Here is an 11099-nt window from a genome sequence, read left to right as displayed (position 1 = left end):
TCAGAGAAGAAGTTTAGTGCAATTCAGTAAATTTTCAATGTCTAATTCTTAATTGCTGACCATCACTTTCAATTTCTTAAAAAGCAAGAAAGTTATATCTTTTGATAAAAATTTCAACAAGTCAAGCTATGACTATATCAGAATATTTCATCCATTCATTGAAGGATATACATACTTTAAAATTTGAAGAAGATATTACAGTCATTTTCTCTCAATTTTGAACAAATTAAATTATATAAGAGAAAATTTGTCCACAATTAATTTCCCTAATTTCATTTTGTATTCCATTCGGGGCCTTTAATTTTTTATCTTATTTCAATTCAAACACTTTTACTTACTTTCGTGACTTGATCCCAATTTGACAAATTTTTAATGAAAAATTTATAGGGATGATTTAAAAAATAATAAAAATATATTAGGCAACTTGTATTGTATTAATTTTCATACAAGAATGCTCGCATAATCAAATTGGGCCGTGCTTGATTTCAAACAAAATTGTTCATTGTTAAACCTATACATATGTGCGTTTGTATATATGTTTAGGATTGCATATATTATAGTTTATCTTTAAAAAAATGTTTTGTTTTTTTAGAATTTGATCAACTTTTGAGTATTCAAATTAAGAATTCAGTTGGAATTCTCCTTTCTTGATATAAAAATAAAGATTTTAAACATTTGAATTTTAATGCAGATATTGGCAAAGAAAAGCATATAGTATTGTATCACTATTATTATATCATCATTAAATTCAACACTGTATGAACAGAATGTGATAATTTGAAAGCTTCTGAAACAAGAAACGTTGCAAGAAGGTGCACATAAAAGAATAAATTTTTCTGTTAGTAAGCCAACAACATGTAAGAAATAATCAAGCATACTCCTAAAAGTGGACATGAATCAAATACATCAACAACACCCATCAATTCAATCTCCAAAGTATGACTAGTAAGCAGTGATCCTCTTTTTTGTGGACGCGCTTACAATGTTCATAAAAGGGAGAGAGAAAGAGAGACAAGACAACTAACCAAAGCAAGCAGGCCCATCAAATTTCACAATGCCTAAAATCCCTCCTCAATAACCATATCCTGCCCCATCAATGTTCTTTTGGTTTTGTGTTTAAGTAATGTACATGAATTTCTATTAAGCTCTTTTGTTTTTGCATGCACGCTTTTGTAACAAATATGCATTTCACATCAGCACCTCCATCCATTAGCCTATCAAGGGAATATTCACAATGATTTCCTTCTCAGTTGAACCAACACAAACTCAAACGAATACATCACGCCGCTTCTTCGGGTTTGTTTCGGGGTTTCCTTTTCTCATCATTGCCACAAATTCATCGTAGTTGATCCTTCCATCCTGCCAAAAATGTCAGACAACATTTTATCATTTATGCAATACTCATTCATGATTTTAGCTTGAAATGAAGAAAAACAAGTTAAATCTATCGATTTAATGTTGATGGATTTGCTTTTGTTTTTCGTTTGAAAATGGAATGGATATTTTGCTTACATTGTCAGAGTCAACTTCTGAAAGGATTTCCTTTATGTCTCTGCCATCATGCATGCCATACTCACGGAGAACTTGTTCTAGTTCTTCAGTCGTGATGTACCTGATAATAGCCATATATGTACAGTTATGCAATGAAGCAAAAAAACATAAATAAATGAAATTAAAATTTAGAAACTATATTCAACTGCAGCTTTGGTTTTTTCCTCTTATTCTTATTATTATTATTACCCGCTATTGTCTTTATCAAAATGTTGGAAGGCATGGTACAGATGATCTTCTCTATCCATTCTGTTCATATGCATTGTGGCCGTGATGAACTCATCGTAGTCTATGGTTCCATTTCCATCTGCATCGGCCTATTTTCCAAAAAATAAAAATAAAATAAGAAAATACCATATATTTATCTTTTTGAAAAAAAAAAATTTAGATAAAATTGATCTTTATATAAAAGACTTACAGCCTCCATTAGTTGTTTAACTTCATATTCAGATAGTTTCGTTCCTTGCTTAGCAAGACCTTGCTTCAATTCTTCAAGTGTTATTGTCCCACTGTTATCGGTATCCATTCCCCTGAACATCTCCTTCAATCCCATGATTTCTTCCTCTGATAAACATCCCGCAATGACCTACAATCAATTTCAGGAAAATTTGATCAGAAACAAATTTCCCTGGAAGTGTGTGTGTGTGTATATATATATAGCACATTTCTTCTATTACTAATGAAGCAATTAGACCATTAATTTTTCTTTAATTGGATAAAGTAAATTCAAATTCTATTCTTTGAGTAGGGGATATGACGTTGATGAAATTGTTATGAATGTTTTGGGGAATTCTAATCAATGAGATGTTTGATATGGACTCAATACCCGCAAAGCAACTTTCTTGAACTTGTTCATCGCTTTGAACTGTTTGAGCCTGGTTAGCACTGCGTTGTCAAGAGGTGTATCAGGTGCTTCACCATCCTCTTTGATCCATGGATGGCCTGTTGATAACCATATATATACTCCATCAGAAACATGCACAATGTCCAAAATATAGAACAGAGACATGTTCATTCCATGTCAGATATTCTTTTCTGTTGCGCTTTTCCCGAGCAAATAGCATGTGGACATATGTCCAGATAACGTCATACTGAATGTAAAAAAAAAAAAAAAGAACATTGAGGCATACTTACTTAGAACCTGGATGGCTGTTAACCTCTGCTTGGGATCCGAATTTAGCATCTTCCTGACAAGATCCTTTGCTTGATGTGAAATTGAAGGCCATGGATCACTCGTGAAATCAATGTGGCCACGTAAAATTGCATTGAATATCCCATGTTCAGATTCTATCAGCAAAAATTATCTTAGCTTCAAGCATCGGCAGGAGATTTACTAGCTAGGATTCTATATATAGGTACCTATATTTCATAAAAAGATTAATTAAAAAAGGAGCGAAATAAGAATGACAATATAACGTACCAGCCCAGAAGGGAGGAACACCACTTAGAAGAATATACAACATAACTCCAATACTCCATATATCGGCTTCTGGTCCATATCTCCTCTTCAAGACTTCAGGTGCAATATAATATGCACTACCAACAATATCTTTGAATACTTCACCTGTTTGGAAGGCAAAATTATTGTTCCTTGTCATTAAATGTATCACAAGAGACACAATGGTTAAAATTATCCAAGGAAATAAGAACGAATCTTAATGAAGATGTTCAGCCAAAAAAAAAAATCAGGACTGCGGAAATAATCTCAACCTGGTTTGTAAAAGACTGATAGACCAAAATCCGTGGCCTTGAGTGGGGAGTTTTCGTCCTTGTTCAACAAGAGGAAATTCTCAGGCTTGAGATCCCTATGGATGACCCCCATAGAATGGCATGTGTGCACAATCTGAACAATTGTCCTAAGCAAAGAAGCGGCTGCACGCTCGGTGTAATGGCCCTTGGCAATGATCCTATCAAAGAGCTCTCCTCCAGCACATAGCTCCATCACCAAATGAACCGAATGCTTATCCTCGTAAGCTCCCTTGAGTTCCACAATGTTAGGTTGACCCGTCAAATGGTGCATGATCTGTACCTCCCTTCTGACATCCTCAATATCCTCCTTGTTAACAAGTTTCCTCTTCGCTATTGTCTTGCACGCGAATTGTTCCCCTGTTGCCTTGTTCGTACACAAATGTGTAACCCCAAACTGTCCCCTGCCCAATTCTTTGCCAATGGTGTAGGTGGATTTAATGTCTTCCATGGGGCGGCCTAAGACAGGGCCAATCGGGTTAGGTTTGGAAGGCTTGGAGGAGGCTCCCGGAGAGGGTGAAGGTTGCGAATGCCTAGGTGGATTATTGGCGGAACTGTCCTGCAGGGAAGAGCTGCTGGGGTTGTTACCATTGTTATCAGGTGTGGCGTCTCCCTTTTCATTAGTGTTAGGGGCACCGGCAGGGTTGCCACGAGAGCAACAATTCCCCATTGTGGAAGGGAGATAGAGAGATGGGTGGGATTGACGGAGCGGGTGATGGCCTTAAGCAGCTAGAGGAAGAGTTTTTCCAAATTCTGATTGGGCTGAAGAAAAGCTTGTTAGACAGAGAGAGACAATGTATAAAGTGAGGAAAGATTGTTGAAAGATTAGTACAACCAGCTTGGATTTTGGTGTAGAAATTGGAGGGGATTGATAGTGAGGGATTTTAGGATGAAAGCGCGTGTGAATTGTGGTGAAAGAGTCATTGGTGTGTTTGAAACTGTTGGAAATGCAAGTGTTAAAGAGACAAAGGTCCAGAGGATTTCCCGGTCAAATATTGAAAAACCGTTCTCTGTCTGTTGGGGACTTTCCATCAACTAACACGACAGCTGCTGTAAAATATCAGTTGGCTTTGTTCTTGTTAGCTATCGCAAGTTTCCAATAACTGTAAACCAAGCTTCCCCTACTGTCATTATTTACTGAAACAAACCTATTTGAGTTTCAGTCATCCCAGGCCATGAAAACAAGAAGCCATCAAGGGGATCCATCATTTCAACATGTTTAAGTGTTCATTGTTTCCATATTTTCTACCCTTCTTATGTTGCAAGTCTAAACCGCCCAATGCTTTCTCGAAATTTAGAATCATAAATATATTTTATCAAATGCTTTGAATAAGAAATAAATATTCTTTATCACATATATATGATCAAACTTAGAAATGAAAAACAATAGGGGGAATAAGATAGAGGTTTTGTGAATTATACTAAATGCGTGTAACAAATTTTAGATAAAAACATAAATCCAAATAATCAAGTAGTACAATATAATTGTAATTAGACAACATCATGTTTTGAAGGGGAAAAAGGGCAACAATAGATTGTGACTAAAGTTTTTTGTTTTCAACTTCATAATTATTGTCAATGTAACTCTGTATCTAGGAGTGCAAAGCCAAAACTATGGACTAGTTCCGTTTCCAAGCAGCATATGGCTTGTGCAACGTGTTTCCCAAGGAACCTTGCATACTTTGTAAAAGGAAAGCAGATTGATGCATTATTACAGCTTGGATATGCAAATCCACCCCAATCATAAAGGGTAAAGTTTTCAAAATTGCGAAGAAAACATTTGGAAAGAGGAGCGAGGGATGCATGAGATAATCTCAGTATGTAGGAACAGAAGGATCCACCTTGGTTGCATACGCATGTATTCCCCCAGATAGATTAAACACTTTCCTAAATCCCTGAGCAACAAAAAACAAAATTAGTTACAAAGAACCAGCAAAATTTAAACAAACAAACATTAAACAAGCCTCACAAAATCACCTTCAATACAATATTAGAAGCAACAACAATAGCAGAAAACGAAATGAAAGATAAACTTGTCAGAAACTCTTATGATTTCTAATAGCATGCATAGAACATCTAGAATGGCCTCAACGTGAAACTTCGAATGTAGGGGCAAGGAGACAGAGACTAGCTACATAGTTCATGGATTTAATTCAAGTAAACTGATTATCCAAGATCATGTTAAGAATAATATCCACGACCAAACTAGACAGAAACCACACTGTTTTCAAATTCTCTACCCCACAACAACAAAACCCCAAACCAATAAAAGGACTATCTCTACCCCACAACAACAAAACCCCAAACCAATAAAAGGACTATCTTTCTTTTTTGGAAGACAATAGACCTTCAATTAATGTTTTGCATGCATTCAACCTCTTCAAGTATGGCCCTTTGGAAAAACAGGCTGCATGTAGGAGGGAGACACTAACTCTTATGTTATGAATGACCTGCCTGTTGTTCTGACCATACTGGCTTTAGAATCTAACAACGGAATAAAGACAACACAGCTTAAAGCTTGATGTTGCTCTCAAACTTTCTTCACTGTATACCATAAACTTACATCACATCCAATGAGAACCATATTTTAAGCACTCAATAATATCATAAATTACAGCACAGCACAAATGGCTACCTGGCCACTGGTTTTTCTAAAAAGGGAGTGGGGGAGGCACAAGGAGCTATGAGTCATAATGAGACCCCTGAAAGAGAACGTGAATGCCAAAGGAACACACACAAGAGCTGTGAAAGACAAATAAAGTAAAAGGGAGAATGTAATGATAATACACTTAACCTGAGTCTGTAACCACTTGGCAACCTGTAATGACCGCATGCCATGGTGACACTGCACAATACGTTTTAACACAATTAAAATGAGATATCGAGGAAAAGAAGCAAGAAACAAGCATAAATGCAGGAGGGTCTAGTGAATATTAAGTGCTACAATTATTGATCTATAAAGCAAAAGTTATAATAATTTAAAGAATTGAAAGGAATTTATCCCATGAATTCACACTGAAAAGATTGCACACATTTTGCCTTTGAAAACAGAACATTAAGCGAAAACTTTCATGCACAGAAGCTCATGGCTCGAAGACTCCTTATTAGCTGGCCACAAACTATTCATGGGAAACACTATGATGAGATTCTATGATAGATACCAATTATCAATCTGCATTGATGAAATCCATTACCAAAATAGCTCAAACATAGACAATTTCTAACATACAAAGGGAAATATATCAATGTTTACAGCATGAACAATGACACAAGCAAGCTAGTGTACATGCATCAGACAAGAAAAAGCTTGAGCAGATGCTACCAGAGCAATATTCCACATCCACAAAACAGCTATACGACATGAGCAAAAATGAACTCAAAAGACTTGAAGATTCTTGTTCCTTCTTTGGCCAGAAAATCAGCCCTCTTGTTCGCCTACTATAAGAATTATTTGATTTCCATCCTATGAACAAATAAAAATCTCCTATCTGCACATCCTCTTTGCATGTAGCCAAAAACATAATTAACCAGAGCTCACCCAATCAATAGCATCAGAAAAGAGTCCCCTCCAATCGATAAACATAAAAACCCAGAGATGCTCTAACAAAAGGCTTTCCAGTAGACACATTACCACAACCAGAATAAAACCTCCTGTACTGGGCTTCCAGGAGTCCAAGATGGTCATAGCTTAGGGTCGCCGACAATTTATCCAAATTTTTGGCACATTAATAAAAACTACATATGAGCTTCCTCAACAGGGATACAACCTATCCACAGCTTATCCAAAATTCACTCGAAGTAGTCCAATTTCTGGTGAGAGTTGGCTTTGAGAAGCATGAAACAACCACGTGATTGTTGAAGGAACAACATATAATCCATTATCCATCCAATACACCAAAAAAATCTCAGAAAGAGTAGCCAATCCAAATAATACCTCCAGGACTGATTACTCAAGAAAATTAGCTTCACAGCAACACACCCACCCTTCCCCCCCCCCCCCAAAAAAAAAAAAAAACTTATAGAAACAATTGAAATCCAGGAAGGATAGATTTTCAATTCATTAATGGCCTTCCAACAAAAGGGGCTGTTGAAACTGAAAAAGGTCGAAAGATCTATGAGAGATTCAAGCCTACTCTTCCAACAATGCCTCTCCAATGGAGTTCAAACAAGGGGAAAAAGAGTAATAACACCTGCAAGGCAACAGGTGATGCACCTAATACTAAATCTTAGAACATCATTTACTACCAAGTACCAACTCCAATTACAAGAATAAACATGACTCTACAACAACTGAAAACAGCTTAAATATAAATTCAAGAAATAATGTCAAGATTCTTTGCAGCAAGACAAAATACATTCAGAATATATAATCAGATGCCATTCATTTTCCTTAGTTAAATGAGAAAAATAAAGAAATGAATCTTTGACATTGAAAAGAAAACACTCACCATGACATATGTATCCTTCATTGGATCCAACTTGCTAGTTATTTCTGGTCCCCAACTTCCAAACTGGCGGAGAGGAAGAACCTGGAACCCTGGCAAAGAAGCTTGCGACCTGACATGCCAAAAGATTGAAACATGAATTCAAAGCAGCCATTATCCTCATCAAAGGCAAAGACAAGGTGTTACAACCTGTGTGTGAAATGTTCCAGCTGTATAGTGCCTTATCATGGTGATAAAATTCACTGATGGAATAATTGGTAAGTAGTATATTACATGATTTTGTCTACTGTTACTGAAGGTAAGGTTTCAGGTATATATTAAAAAGACTTCAAATGATTCCAATTTATTTAAAATAATAAACAGTAAAATTTCCAGGAACTTTTTCTGTCCCTATCAAAATAACTTTTAACTGTTCATGCTATTTCATTTTTCTTGCAGTTTGATCAATGATTGACCAATTAATTAGTGAGTTTAAAATCCTTTTCCCCCATTTCACCCAAAACTCTAAGCATTTAGAGTTGTTAATGATGCAGTTGGTATAACTTTTTATACCTAGAAGAAAAAGAATTTTAGTAACTTTGGTGTGAATCTCATTAATATTTTGAACATGTAAAATTGGCAAATCCACATAAAAATATTTTATTTCAGTCATGCAAGCACACAAAATAAAATATGTAAGCATACACTTCTTCAGGTTCCCGGACATCTATCAACTGAGCCTCTTCAATGAAACTGGGATCTTGCATTTTTGCATGAAACTCCTCTGGTTGAATGTCTTTAAGCAATGATTCTTCCCTGAAGCAAGCTAATGGAGAGTTAGAACCAGCTTTGCTTCATCAAGCACACGTTTCAATTGGGCAGAGTGTTCCAAGGCATACCTCTCAGATAGAACTTGTAACAAGTGCCATCCATAATTAGTTTTACATTTCACAACTTTGTTTAAAGGTGCACTAAATGCAGCCTCCTCAAATTCTGGTACCTGATATATTTTACCATGAAAAAAGGATCCATCAAACATGTTTGCAAGTAAATTTCAACTTTTATCTTCTTGTGTAAATTGGTGCAAACATAAAGTAACGTGAATAAACGTATTTCACAAAACTGGGCAATAACTTCCATAAAAAAAAAAAAAGAAAATCATACAAATGTTAAATTTTCAACAAGCAGATCTATTGTTGAACCTAAAATGAATCAAAATCAATATAACAGATAGCATAATGTACAGGGGCAATAAAATGCACGGAAAGCCCAAAACGCATCGCAAGGGGGAATCTTAAAGCAATCAAGATAGGTTCAGGGGAGATTTCTTGGTTGGTGATGCTTTAATATGCATAAGCAAATCTGGTGCAACATGCCTGCTATGTGGAATAACATACCGTTAACTATTCCCTCACACAAACAACACTTCACAGTCTAAAGGTTCTATCAGAAGCTTATGGCAACCGCAAGCTACTGACAAAGTCCAAGGACCATACGGGGGAGATACAGAATAAAGTTTACATTAATTGTTTGTATTTTAGAACTCAAATCAATATATCATTTGCCACAACCACAAAGAAGGCACTATCGGCCTAGTTAAGTTTTTCCAATTTTGAACTCAATATAAGTTGACTAAAGTTTTGAACTCATTACTGAATACATGAGAAAAAGTCCGGTAAACGCTTCAAAATTAAGCAGGTCATGTTAGGTAACTTCTTGAAAATTGTTTCCTTTTCAGTGAATTTAAGAACCAAGCCATAAATTTAACGACGCTACCAGAAATTTAACACCAACTAGCTAAGATTCTTACTATATTTTTAACTCCTAAAAAGAATAACAATGTGTAAAATTTTTTTAAAAAAATTGGAGAATCTACATACCATTTGCCCCTTTCTGACCCACCCAAGCATTCCCCCATTTTCTGTGGATGGACATATTGAGTATTCAACAGCAAGATCACTTAAATCCTCTCCTTCACGAAACAAATAACAAAAAATTTACATTAAACCATGTGTGAGAATTAAATATTATACAAGTCCAAATTAACTTTAATCTACGCTCTATCTTGTTGCTTCTCTTACCATTTTTTTTTTCTTTCTAAGAAGTTGCTATGAAGGAAAAGCAAATTTTGAAAATAAAAAACAGAATTGATTAAAAATGAACAAATGACTAAAATACAACATCAGTCCTTATATAATTTATTCTATATAAAGGTAAAATCATATATTTGTTATAAAAAGTAAGTTACATTTAAAGGTTTTGATTTTTCAAAAAAAAAAAAGTTTTGTTTCTTTGCTTCTAGAAACCAAAAGCAAGTACTAAAAGTAACCAATGTTATCCTAATAAAACCATAGCCCTGTTTATGATAGCAATAAAGAAAATTCACAAATTGATTTTAGAAATTTTCATATGCCATGCTTTAAGCTAAAAATTATCAAATTTAAAAAAAAAGAAGAAGGCAAACCTCCCGCAATTTTCTGCTGAAGCTCCAACAAGAGCTTCTGGTCATCTTCTTTTAGAAGCAAGTGCTGTACCAATATTTCTCTGCTATCTCCAGAGCCACTCTCGGAATTAAATGAAGCTACAACAAAATAAGTACAACCAAAGTTAGACAAAAAAAACATAAAAGAAGGGAAAAAAGAAAGGCATGGGTTTTGATAAAATCACCAACCTGATGGTCTGAGTCGTGGATGACCCACCATGGGAGAGACTTGCCTGAGAGTAAGCGGGGGAAGATAAGGTCGAGTGGGTTTGAGCGGTTTGGAGAAGAAAGAGTGAAAGGGAGAAAATGTGGAGAGTCTGTGAAGAGAATAACAAGCTAAGGACGAGACGCTGAGAGCTGGAATCGAAGATTGCCTGAGAGCGAAGAAAGTTGGAGATGCTACGGGCGGGAGATGGGTTGCTCTTAACATTGCTTCACCCTTTTATAATGTGCTTCCTACTTGCAGTTGTTCCTAGCTTCCGAATTCATGGGGGCAGCTGACCAGTTTAACCTGTAGATATATTTATCCTCGGGATTTTGGGTTTTGGGTTTTTGGATATTCGATCAAATTGGTAGCAAAACTGACGGAATCTGAACTGAGAAATGGACTTCGTTGTACCATCACCAACTAGTTTCAGAATTTGGACGTTGATCTGAAACCCAAAAAGTTCATGGACCTCATTTGGTATTTGGGCCATGTTCGGCAGAACCAATTTGAACAGTTTCATTACTAAATTCATTTTATGTTAACTTAATTAAGTTATTAAAGGAATAATTATGAAGTAAAAGTTTAGAATTCAATTGTTAGACAAGTCAAAGCTAGAACATATATGAGGTCAGCTTGATTATGTTTAATAAGTGGTTTTTGCAAACAATCTCCCTAAAAGATTCATCTA

At 35.6% G+C, this 11099-nt stretch overlaps 2 protein-coding genes across 3 annotated transcripts; both read right to left on the bottom strand.

Annotated features, from left to right (window-relative positions):
• LOC18589968 (calcium-dependent protein kinase 34) lies at positions 792-4093 on the bottom strand. The gene is made up of 8 exons (XM_007015191.2): positions 3262-4093; positions 2972-3115; positions 2686-2838; positions 2378-2493; positions 1970-2137; positions 1741-1868; positions 1513-1612; positions 792-1359 (listed from the first exon to the last, which is right to left on the bottom strand). The coding sequence occupies exons 1-8, from the start codon at positions 3965-3967 to the stop codon at positions 1267-1269; spliced, it is 1608 nt and encodes a 535-aa protein (XP_007015253.1). The 5' UTR covers positions 3968-4093; the 3' UTR covers positions 792-1266.
• On the bottom strand, positions 4752-10793 carry LOC18589967 (rhodanese-like/PpiC domain-containing protein 12, chloroplastic). 2 transcript variants are annotated; one of them, XM_007015190.2, is made up of 8 exons: positions 10393-10793; positions 10186-10302; positions 9602-9693; positions 8621-8721; positions 8427-8537; positions 7746-7854; positions 5933-6142; positions 4752-5192 (listed from the first exon to the last, which is right to left on the bottom strand). In XM_007015190.2, the coding sequence occupies exons 1-8, from the start codon at positions 10631-10633 to the stop codon at positions 5112-5114; spliced, it is 1062 nt and encodes a 353-aa protein (XP_007015252.2). In that variant the 5' UTR covers positions 10634-10793; the 3' UTR covers positions 4752-5111. The 2 variants fall into 2 exon arrangements, with proteins under 2 accessions (XP_007015252.2, XP_017983892.1); XM_018128403.1 differs by having other exon boundaries at positions 6092-6142; positions 10393-10783.

The sequence above is a fragment of the Theobroma cacao genome, chromosome 9, assembly GCF_000208745.1.
Source record: "Theobroma cacao cultivar B97-61/B2 chromosome 9, Criollo_cocoa_genome_V2, whole genome shotgun sequence".
Classification (NCBI taxonomy): domain Eukaryota; kingdom Viridiplantae; phylum Streptophyta; class Magnoliopsida; order Malvales; family Malvaceae; genus Theobroma; species Theobroma cacao.
This window is presented reverse-complemented; position numbering and strand designations above follow the sequence as displayed.